The 20185-nt window shown below is 47.9% G+C and overlaps 1 protein-coding gene and 1 pseudogene across 1 annotated transcript; one reads left to right on the top strand and one right to left on the bottom strand.

Moving 5' to 3' along the window:
- LOC134626132 (interferon-induced protein 44-like) overlaps nt 1–20185 on the bottom strand; it is a 109493-nt pseudogene that overhangs the window by 60737 nt on the left and 28571 nt on the right.
- On the top strand, nt 5277–16581 carry LOC134626721 (uncharacterized). Its single transcript, XM_063472660.1, has 2 exons — nt 5277–8954; nt 10528–16581. The coding sequence occupies exons 1-2, from the start codon at nt 5411–5413 to the stop codon at nt 16551–16553; spliced, it is 9570 nt and encodes a 3189-aa protein (XP_063328730.1). The 5' UTR covers nt 5277–5410; the 3' UTR covers nt 16554–16581.

A 20185-nucleotide genomic window follows, 5' to 3' on the forward strand; every position in this document is an offset into this window, starting at 1 on the left:
GAGGAAGAGGAGAAGGTGCCCAAGTTAACCGAAAAGGACCTGTCAGCGAGGTATAATTTAAACCAGTCGAGGGCAGTGCCTCTGATACCCACAGTGTGCTCAAGTCTTAATAATAAGATGTTATGGTCCACCAAAAAAGCCGAAGAGAGGTACAGGAAAACTAGGACCATAGAGCGTCCAGTATCAGTAATTACAAGAACATCATTAAGAACTCTAACCAACGCCGTTTCAGTACTATGCAATGGCTTAAAAGCAGATTGAAATTTCTCAGCAATATTGTTCGTGTCCAAGTACGCCTGGAGCTGGGAGAGAACTAGTCTCTCCAGGATCTTGGACAAGAACGAAAGCTTAGAGATCGGTCTGTAGTTTAAAAGGTCATAACAGTCAGAGTTTCTTTTTTTAAGAATTGGGTGGACTACAGCATGCTTAAAAGCCAAAGGAACACAGCCTGAGAGCAAGAAAAAAGTTCAGAAGAAATGGGATACTAGGTCTAATTACATCAAAACAGTCCTTAGCTATGCGAGATGGAAGAATGTCAAGCACAGTATTGGTGTTATTCATTTGATCAACTAGCCGCTTAATAGACAAAAGTGACACAGGCTCAAACTGGTGGAAAGTTGAAATGCACTCAGGAATGGGGAGAGGACATAAAACAGGGAGAAGGGAGGACTTAAGAGATGTGATCTTATCTAAAAAGTGAATTTGAAATCGCTCACAAAGAGCCTGAGAATAAATTAAAGGCATGTCCGGGCAAGGGTTAACCACTGAGTTAAAAATTTTAAATAAGGTGCGGGGGTTATGGCCATTGGCCAGGATGATTTTGGACAAGAAAGACGCTTTGGCCATTTTAGCAGTACTTTGGAATTTTAAGAGGCTAGTCCGTAGCATGTCGTGAGAAACGTGAAGTTTATCTTTTTTCCACCTTCTCTCAGCGCGGTGACACATGCGACATAGAGCGCGCGTAGTGACATTAAGCAAACACTGAGAGTAGGTTCTAGGGCACTTCATTTTAATAGGGGCAACAGTATCAAGGACGGAAGAAAATAACAATAACAAGGTATTAGCACAGTCATCAACCGAGCGGAAAGAACAACAGTCGGGAGTGACAGATGCAGAATCCAAGAAAGACATAGAAAAGTTTGATACCGCTTCAGCATTAATTACACGTAGCGGGCGAAGGGGAGCCGCAGGATGTAGTTCACTAGTGCATAAGCCAGTATCAAATATAACTGGGAAATGATCCGAGATCCCAGCGTCACTTATATCCTTGATACAAATGTCCAGACCATGTGAAAAAACCAAGTCCAAAGTATGTGTGGGACTCATGTAATGGGTGGACACAGATTGAAGTATGGTAATAGATATTGCCCCCCCCCCCCCCCCCCCTCTCCATAATTTCATGCATTCTTATCATTGTTACGTTATGCATTCAATTCTTTATTACTATTTCTGTACATAATGTGCTCACTGGCAATCCAGCTAGAATATTCTGGTTAATGATGATTCCCATGGGTGGTGCTCACGCAGGCACTGAATCGGGCAGCTTTGGGGTCCTGTGTATTTTACTGCACAGATAGCCTGCAGAGTGCAGCTACGCTAACTGAAGTGCTTGTGTTTTGTATTTGCAGGTGAGCACAAGTGATGTGATGTATGAATAGAATGATGTTGATGTATGAGAAATGTGTTAGAGTAAGGTACTGTCATTAATGGAACACAACGCTAATGTCGGAGTTTGTGATTTACATGATGTACCTGAACTGGTGTTAAACGGAATATCACATCGCAAATGATTAATAAGGGGATCGGGAGGGTAGTCTCCAGGTGCTTCAATACCAGTTGGATGAGCATGCGAGTGTGCAGAATATTGTAATATGAACATTGGTAGGAAAATACTGAGTGAATGAGTACTTTGTTAATACAGGTTCAGTAGTTATGTGAAAAGTTGTCCTGTGTTTTACTGCACAGATAGCCTGCAGAGTGCAGCTACGCTAACTGAAGTGCTTGTGTTTTGTATTTGCAGTTGCAAATGAGCAAGTAAAGAGAACGATTCTGAACTCATGCACGCCTGGAAGTGTCATTTGTCCAAGTGTGTGTAGCCGGATGGGCTACTCGCCTTTCTTTTCTCTCTCTCGCTCGCTCGCTCTACTGCTGTCGCTCTCTCCTGCGCTCGCTCTTACTGCAAAACTAGGTCAATTGGGAACCCACCTGCATATTGATTGCAGGCTGGCACCAGGTATAAAGCCAAGCCGGTGCTTCTTTGGATTATTCCTCCCATGCATTCAGCGCAAAGCAGCAGTAAATGCTGACACTCTGCGACGGACTGATCGGCAAGAGTAGATCATATGACAGCCACAGGTATGCTCTCGCTTAACCTCAGATTCCCTCTCAGTATTGGAATGCATAGTAATAGTTTTGCGGCCTGTTGTAGCGCGGCAGGTTGTTTTATTCCGGCGTTGCGAAGAGAGGTGCTTGTGTGATTTCCCCCGCCAGTGAGAGTATAACGCCTCCGGTCCTGGGGTAAGCTGTTCAAACTATTTTTATTAGTGTTCACCACTACAAGAGGCTAAGGTTATATTTGTCTGTTTTAGGGTGTGATCGCTGCCTTCACCTCCGTGGCAACTCACACAGCCTTAAGTGAAGAATCAAGACACCTGCCTAGCCGTTGTTGTGAGGGCTCCTCCTCAGTGGAGCCTGCTGTCTTGTCTTGCCTGGTTTTGAATTGTTTTATCGTGTCTTATTTGGTTTTATTAAGTAGGCCTACCATTTCCTGGTTCGCCTGGTTTTATTTTATTTTATTTCTGAACTGTGGCGTGTGCCCACGCTTCTGTGATCGGGCTGAAGCAATCCTTTGCCCGAGTGTCGTGCCGGGAATTTTAAATTGCCTCCGTTGCTGGTCTTAGCCTGTGGGGAGCCAGACCAGCTGGCAATTGAGTCTGGGACGACTATTACCAGTACGAGTGGACCCGTGGGGCATAAGCCTTCCATTGTGGTGTGTGTGCGTGTGTGTGGTTTCTTTTATTAAAGTTATTAAAGTGTGTTTTAGTTTTTTTTTTATTATCTGTAGCGAGCCAGACGCTCAGTGTCCCTTTTATCCTGTTAACATACTTCTGTGTTTTATTTCAGTGGATGAAGGACGTGCCAGTGGCCCTGGGACCTCAGGTGGTGGGTCGTTTTCACACTTTCTTTTGTACAGCACCGGGTGGGCTGCAGTGATTTTCGTTTTGTGTGATTTTCTTTTGGGTCCACGGCTGCTGGTAAGTCCAAGTTCCATGTTTGTTTTATTTTCGCTTTAAGACACTGTCAACAATGACGCTACATTTTGGTTTCTAATATTTTATTTATTCTTATTATAAATAAACTGTTTTAATATTGGAGCCAACCTGCCTCGGAGTGCATCCTTGAATCTGTGCGGCCTCTTTTTATTCCTTTTATCTATTTTTCTTAAATATATTTCCTAGGGGTGAAAATCCCCTAGGTGGCGTTGTCATTTTATTTCCTTTTATTTAACCCCGCCGACCACTTGGTCACATACTTGGCGTTGTCGACAGGATGCACATTTGAGGTAGATGTTTGGTTTTGTAAATTGTTTTATTTTTGTAGAGCATAGTTTACCTGTTTGAAGGCTCTATTTCTTTTTAAGTGTGATTATAGACAAGACAGCAGTATCCAGGTTTAGGAGGAAGAGTAATAGGATTTTAGCACCTTGCTGATATAATTTTCCCTGTTTTGGTCTAAAATTTATTATGGAGGAAGAATTGCAGCAACTTAGAGACTTGGTAGCACAGTTAAAAGCAGATAATGAGCAATTGCGCCGGGATAGAGGCGCTGTGCTGGAGTCTGGTGGTGGTGCTGCGTCGGCCTCCTTCGCACCAGCTGGTTGCATACCAAATGTTGGTAGCCAGGCCGCTGTCACAGAGCGTTTGGTGGTGGTGCCTAGGGACCGTAAATGTCCCATGTTTAATGGCAGAACAGGCATCAATATATCTGAATGGGTTGAAGAGGTTCAAGCGTGCATGCGTGCCCGGCACCTGTCTGTTGCTGATCAAGCCTTCTTTATTTTTGACCATTTAGAGGGAGAAGCAAGGGAGGAGATCAAATTTCGCCCTAATTCAGAGCGAGGGGATCCTGCTCGGGTGTTGACTATTTTAAAGGAACTGTATGGTAATGCGCAGTCCTATGTCACTCTGCAGCAGGCTTTCTTTTCGAGGAGACAGCGGGAGGGAGAGACTTTGCAGGAGTTTTCCTTGGCGCTAATGGCTTTGATGGAGCAAGTGAAACAAAGTGCACCTGATGGCATGCGTAATGCAGAGGTGTTGCTCCGAGACCAGTTTGTAGAACATGTTGCTGACAGTGCTCTCCGCAGAGAGCTTAAACAATATGTTCGCCGTGTGCCTACTGCCACCTTGTTAGAGGTGCGTGGGGAAGCAATTAGATGGGAAAGAGAAGGGTTTTCAGGCGGTGTTCGCGACCGTGGCTATTCCCACCCATCAGCGTATGGTTTCCAGTGTGGGGTGCGCACTAGCCCTAGGTCTGCTCCTGTTGGTATGCCCGAGTCTGAGTGGCATGAGCTAAAGGAACTCTTAAAGCGCCAGCAAGAGCAGTTAAATCAGCTCACTGAGACAGTGGTTTCTTTACAGAACCCCCGAAGAGGTGTTCGGCCTTCACGGGCTGGCTCGGTGATTTGTCGCCGGTGTCAGCAGCCAGGACACTTTGCTAGGGAGTGCACTGGGGAGCGGGTTTCACGCCGCACCAGAGCAGGTTCTGATTCAGGCCCTCCTCGTACGGCAGTTGGCAATCACCTTTCCGCTACCCAGTCGGGAAACTAAAACCCTCTGAGCTGCAGAGCCACAGTTCAGGTGGGGAGTTCACTGGCTCACAGAAAGATAGGATTGGCAGGTTAATTTCATCGTGTCCAAAGATGGATGTGCTGATTAGTGGGGTGACTGTCCCTTGTTTGGTGGATACTGGTTCCATGGTTTCCACCATTACAGAGAGCTTCTTTTTGACGCATTTTGCCCCTTGGGGACAAGAACGCCTTCAGTCATGCCATTGGTTACAGCTTCGGGCTGCCAATGGGCTTGCCATTCCTTACATTGGCTATTTGGAGCTCAGTGTACTCCTGTGTGGCAAGGAAATGCCCTCTTGTGGGATCCTCATAGTGAAGGACCCTCCTGGTGCCACGCCCTCTGTTCCTGGTATTTTAGGAATGAATGTCATCCGTCGCTGTTATCAAGAGCTGTTCGGGGCTTTCGGTGGCTCCTTGTTTAATTCTCCTTCTGTGTCACAAGCACCGAGACCAGTTTTGGAGGCCTTACATCAGTGTCACCAGTCTGCAGCCCAAGCCCCAGAGGACCGTGCTGGTACCGTCAAGGTACAGGGCCCGCGGGCCGTGCGGATACCTGGTGGTGTCATGCAGCTGGTGGCCACCACTTGTTCACAGCAGTTGTCAGGCCAGTCTGTGCTTTTCGAGCCTCCTGAGTCCGGGCTGCCAGTTGGGTTGCTGGCCTCTCCATGTTTGGTCCAGGTGGATAAGGGTGTTGCCTATATCCCAGTCACTAATGTGGGAACAGCGGAAGCTGTCCTCCACCCACGGACCCATTTAGGAGTGATCAGCCAAGCTACTGTTGTTAGCCTCCCTGCTGGTGTTAGCGAGGAACACTCTTTTCCCATTACAGTTTCCTCCCATACAACCAGCAGCCCTGCTCAAGACATGGTGGATGCGATTGACCTGTCTGCTCTCATTGAGTCAGAGCAACATGAGGTACGGTTACTTTTGCAGAAGTACCGCTCTGTTTTCTCCACTCATGAGGGAGACTTGGGCTGCACGAACCTTATCTCGCACGATATACCTCTGCTTGATGACGTACCCGTCCGGCAGAGGTATAGGCGGATTCCTCCTTCTGATTATGAGGCCGTCAGGGCCCATATCAATCAGCTATTGGAGGCCCAGGTAATTAGGGAGAGTAGCAGTCCGTATGCCTCCCCCATCGTGTTGGTCCGCAAGAAGGATGGAAGTCTCCGTTTGTGCGTTGACTATCGTTTGCTGAATAGCAAAACGAGGAAGGACGCCTTCCCGCTACCTCGCATTGAGGAAAGTCTGGATGCCCTTGCTGGCGCACGCTGGTTTTCTACCATCGACCTGGCCAGTGGGTACAACCAGGTGCCAGTCTCTGAGCAGGATAAGCCTAAGACCGCTTTTTGCACGCCGTTTGGCCTGTTCGAATGGAATCGAATGCCATTCGGGCTGTGCAATGCTCCTGGTACTTTTCAGCGCCTAATGCAGCGGATGTTCGGGGATCAGCAGTGTCAGTCGCTACTGCTGTACCTGGACGACATCATTGTGTTTTCCTCGTCCGTTTCTCAGCATCTGCAACGGCTAGAGATGGTGATGAAAAGGCTGCAGCAAGAGGGGCTCAAGGCTAAGCTAGAAAAGTGTGCCTTTTTCCAGCAGAAGGTTAACTACTTGGGCCATGTAATCTCTTGTGAGGGTGTCTCCACAGATCCAGCCAAGGTTGACGCAGTAGCCAAGTGGCAGTGTCCTCGTTCCGTGTCAGAGTTGCGATCCTTTTTGGGTTTCGCCAGCTATTATCGGCGCTTTGTGGAGGGGTTTGCCACATTGGCGGCTCCCCTGCATCAAGTGGTGGCTAAATTGGCTGGCACCAAGACAAAGAAGGGCTCGGGACAGAGTTTGAGTGCTATCTGGACACCTCAGTGTGAGGAGAGTTTTGAGGCCCTGAAAGCCAAACTTGTGTCTGCCCCTGTGCTGGCGTATGCTGATTTCACACGTCCATTCATATTGGAGATTGACGCCAGTCACAGTGGCTTGGGTGCAGTCCTCTCCCAAGAAGTAGAGGGTGCTGTCCGGCCAGTGGCTTATGCCAGTCGAGGTCTCCGGCCCCATGAGCGCAATATGGACAATTACAGCTCTATGAAGCTGGAGTTTCTTGCGCTCAAGTGGGCCATGGCCGAGAAGTTCCGGGAGTACTTGCTGGGGCACAAGTGTGTGGTTTACACTGATAACAACCCACTCAGTTACCTCTCTTCAGCTAAGCTGGGTGCCACCGAGCAGAGGTGGGCCTCCCAGCTGGCGGCATTCGACTTTGAGATTAAGTATCGCTCAGGCCGCAGTAATAGGAATGCTGATGCTCTCTCCCGACAGTATGAGACGAGCTCCAGCCTGGCCGAGGGCGTGTTGCCTGGGACTCCCATCCCCACTTCGCTTCAGCAGGCTCCGTGTCCAGCAGTGCTGCCCGCTGTTACTCAGTCGGAGATTGGGGCCTTTCCGTCTCATTCTCCAGGGGATATTCGTGCTTTGCAGGAGGCTGATCCCCTCCTCAAGGATTTCTTGGTATACTGGAGGAGGCAGTCCCCGCCCTCTTCGGTGGAAAGGAGTCAGCTCCCCAAACCAGTCATGGTTCTGCTGCGTCAGTGGGATCGTCTGGTGGAGAAGGATGGCATCCTTTATCGCCGTATTTTGCGTCCGGGTGGAGGTGAGGAAGCCCTCCAACTTGTTCTTCCAGAGGCTCTGAAGCCTGAGACCTTGAGGCAGCTGCACCAGGACCATGGGCACCAAGGTATTGAGCGTACCACCGAACTGGTCAGGCAGCGTTGCTATTGGCCCGGGATGTCGTCTGACATCAAGCAATGGGTCCAGCGTTGTGAACGCTGTCAGGTCGCAAAGGACTCAGAGTTGGGGTCTCATAGTTATATGGGTCACCTGTTGGCGTCTAGGCCAAATGAGATCCTGGCCATAGACTTCACCGTGTTGGAACCTTCCCGTAGTGGAGTTGAAAACGTCTTGGTTATGACTGACGTTTTTAGCAAATACACTGTTGCAGTCCCTACCCGGGACCAGCGGGCCTCTACTGTGGCCCAGGCCCTATTAACAGAGTGGTTTTTCAAGTTTGGCGTTCCTAGCCGCCTCCACTCTGACCAGGGTAGAAACTTTGAGAGTTTGGTGATGCAACAGCTATGTGAGTTGTATCGGGTAGCCAAGTCCCGTACAACCCCTTACCACCCAGCGGGTAATGGGCAGTGTGAACGGTTTAACCGAACCCTCCATAACCTCCTTCGGACCCTGCCATCATCTCGGAAACGCAACTGGGCTGCATGCTTACCACACGTGCTCTTTTGCTATAATAGCACGCCCCATCAGGGCACTGGAGAGTCGCCCTTTTTCCTGATGTTTGGCAGGGATCCTAGGCTGCCTATTGATTTCCTTCTAGGCCGGGTTCAGGACCCAGTGCCTGGAGAGGTTCAGGACTGGGTGGCCGAGCATCAAGCCAGGTTAATGGTGGCTTTTGAGGGAGCTCGGGCACGGTTGTCGTTGGCTGCTGACCGTCGCAAGGAGCGCCATGACCAGAGAGTCCACCCTGTTCCTTTAAAGGTCGGTCAGCTGGTGTATCTTCGAGATCACAGCGCCCGGGGTCGGCACAAGATCCAGGACCTATGGAGCTCTGTGGTCTATCAGGTGTTGAGGGCACCCCAAGAGAATGGGGCTGTTTATACCATTGCCCCCGTGGGAGATTTGGAGAAGGTTCGACATGTCCATCGCGACATGTTGAAGGCACAGGTCAGCCCGGGGCCTCCTGCACCTGGTCCACAGGCTCCACCCCCGCCTGTGCCTGCTGACTCAGAGCGGACCTCTCTGAGTGATGATGAGTTGTGGCTCCTTGTCCCTGAGGTACCTTCACAACCTGTGGCGTCATCTTCTGATGCCTCTAGAGTTCCATCGGTGGAGCTCAGGTCTACTCCCAGTGTGATTGTAGCACCCTCGACCTCTGCTCCCCCAGGTTCTTCCTCAGGCTCTGTTGAACAGTCTGAGGTGAGTGGGTCACACTTGCGGAGAACAGCACGTTCAACAGCTGGTCAGCACTCGAATGTACATCACTTGCCACGTCCTGTTGAATCTGCACCAGTCGCTAATGCGCAGCTTGCCGTATTCAGGCCATGGTGTTAGGTTTCTTGAGTTATTGTCGGGGCGCCAATACAAAAAGGGGGGGTAGATGTAGCCGGATGGGCTACTCGCCTTTCTTTTCTCTCTCTCGCTCGCTCGCTCTACTGCTGTCGCTCTCTCCTGCGCTCGCTCTTACTGCAAAACTAGGTCAATTGGGAACCCACCTGCATATTGATTGCAGGCTGGCACCAGGTATAAAGCCAAGCCGGTGCTTCTTTGGATTATTCCTCCCATGCATTCAGCGCAAAGCAGCAGTAAATGCTGACACTCTGCGACGGACTGATCGGCAAGAGTAGATCATATGACAGCCACAGGTATGCTCTCGCTTAACCTCAGATTCCCTCTCAGTATTGGAATGCATAGTAATAGTTTTGCGGCCTGTTGTAGCGCGGCAGGTTGTTTTATTCCGGCGTTGCGAAGAGAGGTGCTTGTGTGATTTCCCCCGCCAGTGAGAGTATAACGCCTCCGGTCCTGGGGTAAGCTGTTCAAACTATTTTTATTAGTGTTCACCACTACAAGAGGCTAAGGTTATATTTGTCTGTTTTAGGGTGTGATCGCTGCCTTCACCTCCGTGGCAACTCACACAGCCTTAAGTGAAGAATCAAGACACCTGCCTAGCCGTTGTTGTGAGGGCTCCTCCTCAGTGGAGCCTGCTGTCTTGTCTTGCCTGGTTTTGAATTGTTTTATCGTGTCTTATTTGGTTTTATTAAGTAGGCCTACCATTTCCTGGTTCGCCTGGTTTTATTTTATTTTATTTCTGAACTGTGGCGTGTGCCCACGCTTCTGTGATCGGGCTGAAGCAATCCTTTGCCCGAGTGTCGTGCCGGGAATTTTAAATTGCCTCCGTTGCTGGTCTTAGCCTGTGGGGAGCCAGACCAGCTGGCAATTGAGTCTGGGACGACTATTACCAGTACGAGTGGACCCGTGGGGCATAAGCCTTCCATTGTGGTGTGTGTGCGTGTGTGTGGTTTCTTTTATTAAAGTTATTAAAGTGTGTTTTAGTTTTTTTTTTATTATCTGTAGCGAGCCAGACGCTCAGTGTCCCTTTTATCCTGTTAACATACTTCTGTGTTTTATTTCAGTGGATGAAGGACGTGCCAGTGGCCCTGGGACCTCAGGTGGTGGGTCGTTTTCACACTTTCTTTTGTACAGCACCGGGTGGGCTGCAGTGATTTTCGTTTTGTGTGATTTTCTTTTGGGTCCACGGCTGCTGGTAAGTCCAAGTTCCATGTTTGTTTTATTTTCGCTTTAAGACACTGTCAACAATGACGCTACATTTTGGTTTCTAATATTTTATTTATTCTTATTATAAATAAACTGTTTTAATATTGGAGCCAACCTGCCTCGGAGTGCATCCTTGAATCTGTGCGGCCTCTTTTTATTCCTTTTATCTATTTTTCTTAAATATATTTCCTAGGGGTGAAAATCCCCTAGGTGGCGTTGTCATTTTATTTCCTTTTATTTAACCCCGCCGACCACTTGGTCACATGTGCAACAAATATTGGAGGCACCGCTGGGATTATTAACGTTGTGTCCAGCCTGATGAAATTAAGGAAGGGGCGTGGCTACAGCAACCACGATGGACCTCGAGGAGCTGGCAGAGACTGTGTCCCAAACACTCTGGAACCTACAACTCGACCAACTCAAAGAGGTGTGTGCTGAAGCTAAAATCCCTAGTGGAAATGTCACAACAAGACGAGCGTTAATAAAATTAATTACAGAATCTATGGACAAGGTTATTAATGATGAAGAGCAGGATGTTGCACTCTACTATCTAAAGAAAATGTTAGAAAGTGTCGACCCAGCGATAGGGAGCACCAGAAACACAGAAAGTGGAGGAAATACAACAAGCTCGCCACAAGGAACTCAGGAAACAAGGGAAGACATTAATTTAGCAGAGAGATACGCACAGCTCCAGAGAAACAGCGAAGCGCTGCAGGAAGAAATTAGGAGGCTGAGTGAAAGGGTGGAGAGGACACCACCAAGTCAGCCAACCACCTCACAAAATGTGTTTCCTGTCGCAGCCAACCGCCTTTCGGAAGTGACGATAAGGAGGGAATTCAAGATCTGTGGTCAAATTGGGGAAAAGGGCCAAAAGGACAGACTCTCATACACCAACCTGATGCATCAGATCGACAGAGGTCTGAACAAAGGACACAGTGAAGCGGAGGTTATAGAGGCTGTGGTGAAGTCTGTCAGCCCAGGTTTGAGTCTTAGAGACATGCTTGAGATAAAACGTGACCTCACCCTTCCCCAATTGAAGGCCATATTGAAGGGACATTTTAAAGAAGACAGCACCACAGATTTGTATCACAGACTAGTGAACGTCACACAAGACAGCCGTGAGTCTCCCCAAAACTTCCTCTTCAGAGCAATTGAGTTAAAAGAGAGGCTGTTGCTCGCATCGGAAGACACAGGGTCCGATGAACAATACAGCCCTGAGCTCATCCAGAAGAAATTCTTGAGGTCGGTTAGTACTGGGCTACTGAGTGACCCTATCAAGTTTCAGCTCAAGCCCTATCTGGATGACCCTCGGGTGACAGATGAAACCCTCATTGATAAGATGAATGAAGCAGCTAGTGTTGAATCAGAAAGGCAATTGAAGCAAAAGAAAACTACTGGCAGCAAATCTGTAAAAGTAAATGAACTCCAGACAGAAAGGCCAGCCAGTCAATTGGGTCTGGGTGTAGCCGAAACTAGGTTGGGGACTCAAGAGCAATCAGCTGAAGTGGTGAAACCCAAGAGCCGCAGAACACCTGTTGTAGCTGCTTCCCGAGAGTCAGAGCTGCATGAAACGGTCAGGCTGCTGAGAGAGGAGATGGCTGAATTAAGGAGGAGCATCACCACCCCTCAAGGCCCCACTCGCCCACTAAGAACCAGTGGGAGGAGGGGATGTAAGGCATGCCAGGAGCAGGGAACCAATGATGGGTGTGAACACTGCTTCAAGTGTGGCCAGACAGGACACCTCTCCAGAGGCTGTAGAGGGCGAAGGGGGGCAGCAGAAAGATCGGAGGGCACTCAAGCGGCAATCCAGACCATCGCCCCTCCCAAATCATTAATTCCCATCCATGCTGAAGCAGACGACAAGTTGCATGAACTGCTTTGGAATCGAATAAGACAGCTGGAGGCAGAATTAGAGCAGAGTGGCAAGGCTAAAGAGACTGTGGGTGCCACGTATGCCAGTCATCTCTCACTACGCTGTCAGGCTAAGCTGAGAGCCCTGATCGGGAAGAAGTGTATGGTGGATTGTTTCTTTGAAGGGGTAGAAACACAAGCATTGTGGGATACGGGTTCACAGGTGACTATCATTAATGAGAACTGGAGGAAGTCCTGCTTTCCACATATCCAACTGAGAAGCACAAGTGAACTCCTAGGTGAGGATGAGGCTCTGGTGGGCAAAGCAGCGAACCAAACACCCATACCCTTCGCAGGTTGGGTTGAGCTAAAATTTAGACTGGGGTCAACTAGAGATCCACAGCCAGAGTTAGTTGTCCCCGTGCTTGTCTCAAAAGAGCCAGGAGTAGCAGAGCCACCTATCATTGGCTATAATGTGATTGAGCATTTTGTAAAGGATGGAATGGCACAGCATCCAGACATTACACCTGCTGTGGTAAAGGAAGCCTTCTCAATTGATTGTAAGAAAGCGGAAGTGCTAATTAACATCGTGCAGCGCTGCTACAAAAATGATGAGGAGGGTGTGGTGAAAGTTGGGAGACAAAAGATAGTGATTCCAGCTGGACAAAGCAGGGAGGTTAAGTGCAGTGTGAGGACAGGTCCCCTCCCTCTGAAACAGGAGGTTCTTTTTGAACCAGAGGACATTTCAAAACTACCAGAGGGAGTTAACCTGAATGAAACTGTCATTGGCCTGCAGAGGGGAACCCGGTCCAGGGTGGTTATTCCGGTCACGAATGACGGCAGCCATGACATCATCCTCCTCCCTCATGCAGTGTTGGGACGACTACAGCAAGTGAAGGCTATTTACCCAGTAGACGTGAGACCAGTAAGTGCTGAAAACATGGGCAAGTTGATGTGTGCTAGTGAAAACACAGGGAGCACCGTCAGCGCCCCAGAACAGCACAAAGGGGAGTATGAAGAGGTGGGCAGTTGCAGCCAAGATTTATGGGACCCACCTGTGTCAGTTAATCACCTGACCCCTGATCAGCAGGAGCAGGTGAGAAAAGTCCTGCGTGAAGAGTGTGCTGCATTTTCAAAAGATGAGAGCGATGTGGGATGCATCCCCTCCCTGAAGTTAAAGATCAGATTGAATGACACAACCCCAGTAAGACGCACATACATCTCAGTCCCCAAGCCACTCCACAAGGAGGTGAAGGAGTATTTGGAGGACCTGTTGAACAGAGGATGGATTCAGAAATCCCGATCCCCCTACTCATCACCCATCGTCTGCGTGCGCAAGAAGGATGGAAGTCTGCGTCTCTGCGTGGATTACCGTGAGTTGAACCGGAAATCCATTCCTGACCGTCACCCCATCCCTCGTGTTCAAGACATGTTAAACAGCCTGACTGGGAGTGCATGGTTCTCAGTGTTGGACCAGGGCAAGGCGTACCACCAGGGTTTCCTGGAGGAAAGTAGCAGACCCCTCACAGCCTTTATCACACCTTGGGGCTTATATGAGTGGGTAAGGATTCCCTTTGGTTTGTCCTCGGCTCCAGCAGAGTTCCAGCGCAGTATGGAAGAGTGCCTTGCAGGCTTGAGGGATGAAATATCTCAGCCATATCTGGATGACAATTTGGTCCACAGCAGATCATTTGAGGACCACCTGCGTGATCTGAGGGAGGTCCTGCGCCGCTATCAAGCGCACGGGGTGAAGTTAACCCCCAAAAAGTGTGAAGTGTTCAAGGACAAGGTGAAATTCCTGGGAAAGATTGTATCCAAAGATGGCTACTGCATGGACCCTGCTGAACTGGCACCAGTGCAAGCACTAAAAAACCGCAAACCTGAGACTGTGGGAGACCTAAGGAAAATGCTAGGTTTCCTGTCATACTATCGCCCCTACATTCCAAACTTCTCACGCACTGCCAAGCCACTATACCAGCTGCTATCGACCGGAAAGATTCAAGTGATTACTGACAGAAGATCAACGGTAACCAGGCACAAAGGACAGCGGAAGAAACCAGACCAACTCCACTCAAGCCAGCCAATCACATGGACGGAACAACACCAGGCAGTGCTATGTCAGCTTATAGAACACCTGCTGAGTCCACCACTTCTGGCATACCCTGACTTCGAAAGACCATTTGTGCTGCACTGTGATGCCTCTCAAGAAGGGCTTGGTGCAGTCCTGTACCAGAGACAGCAGGGCAAACTGGTTGTCATTGGGTATGGGTCGAGAACTCTAACAGCTCCAGAAACTAACTACCACCTCCACTCTGGAAAGCTAGAGTTTCTAGCAATGAAGTGGGCAATCTGTGAGAGATTTCGGGAGTATCTGTATTACGCACCTTCTTTCACTGTGTATACGGACAACAATCCGTTGACCTATGTCCTGACTACAGCGAAGTTAAATGCTACAACACACCGGTGGGTTGCTGAGCTAGCCGATTTTAACTTCTCAATCAAGTATCGGCCGGGAAGGGCTAATGGCGATGCTGACGGGTTATCGCGGATGCCACTAGACATGGAGGAGTACATGCGCACATGCTCACAGGAAATGAAACCAGAGGTAATCACACCTGCGACACAGGCGCTTCAGCTGAAATTCCGTGAACATGAGCCATGGATGTGTCTGGCTACCATAACCACAGCATGTGCTGATGTAGAGCATGAACGAGTAATGGCCCCAGTGACACAGATCTCCAAAGAGACACTAAAGAAAGCACAGGAGGATGATCCAGTCATTGGCAGGGTGCGAGAATATGTTATGACAGGACAATGGCCTCCTCGGAGAGGAAGAGACAGGGGTGAACACACTTCAGTTCTAAGCCGGGAAAAGAGTAAGCTGTACCTTGACAAAGACAACATCCTGTACAGGAAATCCTCTGCTCGAGCTCAGCTAGTGTTACCCACAAAATTCCATCAGCTGGTGTACAAGGAGCTCCATGAGGAGATGGGACATCTCGGAGTGGAGCGGACACTCGCCTTGGTCCGTGATCGATTCTATTGGCCACATATGCAAAGACATGTGGAACATTATGTGACCAAGGTGTGCAGTTGCTTGAAACGGAAACGTCCAGGCAAACCAACCAGAGCACCGTTGGTCAACATTGTCACCACATACCCTTTTGAGATGGTCTCAATAGACTTCCTGCATCTGGAGAGTTGTAAAGGAGGATATGAGTACATTCTAGTCGTGATGGATCATTTCACCCGGTTTGCACAGGCATACGCATGCACCAACAAGTCAGCAAGAACAGCAGCAGAAAAGGTTTTTGGAGATTTTGTGCTCAAATTTGGATTCCCTGCCCAGTTACATCATGATCAGGGAAAGGAGTTTGAGAACCAGCTGTTTGCCACCCTGGAAAGGTACTGTGGAATCCAGGGGTCACGCACAACACCTTACCATGCAGCGGGGAACGGTCAGGTGGAGAGGTTTAATCGGACACTCCTTTCCATGTTGAGGAGCCTGGCAGAGGAAGCCAAGGCAGACTGGAAAAACTCCTTGAGCAAAGTGGTGCATGCGTATAACTGCACACGGAGTGAAGCAACAGGATATGCCCCATATTATCTTCTCTATGGCAGAAACCCCCGCCTACCAGTGGACATCATGTTTGGCCTGGTTCCAGGTGACCAGAGTTCTTCTCACAGTGATTATGTCCGTAAGTGGAGAAGTAGGATGCAAGAGGCATACAGATTGGCATCAGAAACAGCTCAGAAAGAGAGGAACAGAGCGAAAAGGCAGTACGATCGGAAGGCTCATGGAGTTGAACTGCAACCGGGATGTCGAGTGCTAGTACGGAACTTCAGAGACCGGGGTGGGCCCGGAAAGCTAAGGTCTTACTGGGAGGAGCGAGTACATATTGTGTTAGAAAGAAAGCACAAAGACAGCCCTGTCTATGCCGTACAGCCAGAGAGAGGACCAGGGAAAGTGAGAGTTCTGCACAGGAACCTCCTACTGCCCTGTGACTTTCTCCCCGTTCAGGAGGAGAAGCTGGAGAAAAACAAGAATGGGAAGGAGGATGCCAAACAACAAAGAAAAGGAAAGACCCAAGAAAAGCAGCAGGAGAGTGACCACGACAGCAGTTCAGAGGATGAGGGTGACTGGGGAATTATCACCACACAATCTGCAGAATCACCCACCCAGATCAGAAGTCAGCTGAGGGCAGAGGCAGAGGAGTTCCAGCCAGAAGAAGCTAACGGAGAACTGTCAAGTGGTGGTGTCAGCAGCGAGTGCCTAGACGAGGGTGAGAAAGGTGGACTGGAGTCAAGTGCAGAGGAGGAGGAGGTAGGGCGAAGTGAGCTGTCTGGGGAGGAGAACGGAAGAAGTCAAGAACAGGTGTTGTCATCTGATGAAGAAGACGAGGGAGAGCCCAACTCACAGCCAGTTCCCACAAGAAAGTATCCTTTTCGATGCAGAAATCCACCCAAGACACTCACGTATGACACCTTAGGTCAGCCGTCAGTCATAAACAGACACAAATGATGTCCACAGCTAAAAAAAAAAAAAAAAAAAAAAATCTAAGTTCATTGTCACATGTTGAGTTTACTGTGGTGACAGTTTAAACAGAAAGGGAAGTGTTCACAGTAGCAAATGTTAAGAAGAGCAGATTTGACAGAGCAACAACTGCATATATTAGTTTAATAGTTCACATGAGTTAAACAGTGAGTACCAGAACCAGACTAGCTACACATAAAGAGATACTGGCTTGTATGTGAGATATACAGCAGTAAATGTTTGTCTGAGTAAAAGGTTACATGGTAGAGTGTTAGGTCTACACCTTCAGTCTGATACAGAGCACGCCTGAGTGGCGGAGAGACTTTACAGACATTGCCTGGCCAGTAGTGTCTGTTGCTGGTACATGACATAAAGGGGGAGATGTATGTCATGCCAAAGACTGTTACCGGACAGAAAGTATCGTTAGAGGTTGACTCCCAGTGAAGCTACTGCTGTGACCTTCTGTTGAAGACATGTATTCTGGGAAATCTCTAATGTCGGGACGACATTCATTTTTGGAGGGGAGAGTGTGGGACTCATGTAATGGGTGGACACAGATAGAAGTATGGTAATAGATATTGCCCCCCCCCCTCTCCATAATTTCATGCATTCTTATCATTGTTACGTTATGCATTCAATTCTTTATTACTATTTCTGTACATACTGTGCTCACTGGCAATCCAGCTAGAATATTCTGGTTAATGATGATTCCCATGGGTGGTGCTCACGCAGGCACTGAATCGGGCAGCTTTGGGGTCCTGTGTGTTTTACTGCACAGATAGCCTGCAGAGTGCAGCTACGCTAACTGAAGTGCTTGTGTTTTGTATTTGCAGGTGAGCACAAGTGATGTGATGTATGAATAGAATGATGTTGATGTATGAGAAATGTGTTAGAGTAAGGTACTGTCATTAATGGAACACAACGCTAATGTCGGAGTTTGTGATTTACATGATGTACCTGAACTGGTGTTAAACGGAATATCACATCGCAAATGATTAATAAGGGGATCGGGAGGGTAGTCTCCAGGTGCTTCAATACCAGTTGGATGAGCATGCGAGTGTGCAGAATATTGTAATATGAACATTGGTAGGAAAATACTGAGTGAATGAGTACTTTGTTAATACAGGTTCAGTAGTTATGTGAAAAGTTGTCCTGTGTTTTACTGCACAGATAGCCTGCAGAGTGCAGCTACGCTAACTGAAGTGCTTGTGTTTTGTATTTGCAGTTGCAAATGAGCAAGTAAAGAGAACGATTCTGAACTCATGCACGCCTGGAAGTGTCATTTGTCCAAGTGTGCAACATATGTCTTTTAACATAGGTTGGGTCATTAATCCACTGAGCCAGGTTAAAAGAGTCAGTTAAAGCAAGGAAGTCTTTAGCAAATGGGTCATCCTTACAGCAAGTGTGTATGTTAAAATCCCCAACAATGAGAACACAACCATACTTAAAAAGAACGGAACCTAGGAGATCAGCAAAGTCCGTGATAAAACATTTGCTATATTTAGGCGGTCAGTAAACCACCACGCGGAGTGTGGTCGTGGATGCAGTCATCTCCAATAACTGGACTTCATAACTAGAGTAGGTAGGTGAGGGTAGCTGCCGAACTGCATATGAATTTTTAAAAACCGAGGCTACGCCGCCACCCCTACCAGTAAGCCTTGGTGAGCTAAAAGCAACACAGTCCGATGGACGAAGTTTGGTAAAAGGGATAAACTCACCAGGATGAATCCAGGTTTCAGTCAGGAATAAAGCATCAAGCCCATTAGTGGAGAGGAAGTCATTTAAGAGAAAAGTCTTATTGACCAGTGACCAGACATTAAGCAATGCCATCCGTATCCTAGGGGCTAAATCGCTACGGGTGGTGCGTCGTAGGACACTTAGGTTGCTTCGGCAAACGCCGCGTCGGTGCGATGTTATCTAAACCAGAGCAGGAAAACATGCCACAGGAATGGCAGGATAGACTTCGTGGTCAGCCGAGCAGATCCAACGGTGGGTGAGCAACTTAGCATCAGAGCGCTCCTGGGAAGGAGGGAAAAAAGATAAAATATCCAGGCTGGCATGTGGGTAGCCTGTGGCTCTGGCTTTAAAGTAGACCCTGAGGCGAACGCGACGGCCACTCTTTCTACTGCGTTTCCTGTAGCGTTTCTTGTGTAGATTAGGAATAGGGTAGGTGGAAGAAGCCGGTCGGAGGGCCCGGGGCGGGGTGGCGTCACCCAGGTTCCAGCAAGGATCAGCCCGAGAGGAATGGGAGAGTCTTAGATTTAAAAGTGTTTGCCTGTCGTATGTAATCAGTGCACAGCCATTAGTTGAGCATACAACGAAAAGGATAAAAAATACAATGCCAAAGTCCATAAAAGAGCGTAGAGGGGTAAAAAGCAGCGAAACAGATACAGCCGAGGATGGCAAGCCACGTATACCGGCGCCATCTTAGTGGAGTGAAGCAACGTTGATGACAACAAAACAACAACAATAAACAACAACAAAAAAAGACAAACAAAGTTGTACAACTTTGTTTGTACAACTTTGTTTTTTTTTTGTTTTTTTTAAATACGTGTTTTCAAAATTGGAGTTCAAGTTATTTTTACTTCTAATAGTGTTAACATACTACACAGGTCATGAACAAGATTTTTTTTTAAATTTTATCTGTAAGTGGGCTAAAGCACTTAATTAAAAGTAGTCTAACATAAATGTAAATGCTGTAATTTGATTATTTTAACTTGGATGGATTTGATGCTGGCGTAACCTCAGTGCACACGTCTGCTGTTGCTCACAGTGGTCCAAGGGGCCGCTCAGGGAGTTTGTGTGTTCGCTCAGACACATGAAAAATTAGAGGGAACATTGCAGGGAATTGAAGATGATAACAGTGGGTGGATTATATTCTTAAACTTAGTTACAGCGCTTTCAGAAAGACATCTACTATGATAAAGTCTACTCTCCACTGCTGTGTAAGCAATTATTGTAAATGTAAATGTTATCAGGAAATGATCAGACAGGAGAGGGTTTTCAGGAAACACTGTTAAATGTTCAGTTTCTATGCCATATGTTAAAACAAGATCTAGAGTGTGATTAAAGTGGTGGGTGGGTTCTTCTACATTTTGAGAGAAGCCAATTGAGTCTAATAACAGATTAAATGCCATGTTGAGGCTGTCATTTTTAGCATCTGCATGGATATTAAAATCACCCACAATAATTATTTTATCTGAGCTGAGCACTAAATCAGATAAAAAGTCTGAGAAATCAGACAGAAACTCAGTGTAAGGCCCAGGTGGACGATAGATGATAACAAGTAAGTTTTACAGCTGGGGTGGACAAGGCTAAGCATCAGGTTTTCAAATGAATTAAAAGTCTGTCTTGGGCTTTTGTTGATTAATAGGCTGGTGTGAAAAATTGCTGCCACACCGCCCCCTCGGCCTGTGCTTCGACATTTCTGGTAGTTAGAATGACTCGGGGGTGTTGATTCATTTAAACTAACATAATCATCCTGTTGCAACCAGGTTTCTGTAAGGCAGAGTAAATTGATTTGTTGATCAATTATTAAGTCATGTACTAACAGAGACTTGGAGGAGAGAGACCTAATATTTAATAATCCCCATTTCACTGTTTTACTCTTTGGTTCAGTT

The sequence above is a fragment of the Pelmatolapia mariae genome, linkage group LG4, assembly GCF_036321145.2.
Source record: "Pelmatolapia mariae isolate MD_Pm_ZW linkage group LG4, Pm_UMD_F_2, whole genome shotgun sequence".
Lineage (NCBI taxonomy): Eukaryota > Metazoa > Chordata > Actinopteri > Cichliformes > Cichlidae > Pelmatolapia > Pelmatolapia mariae.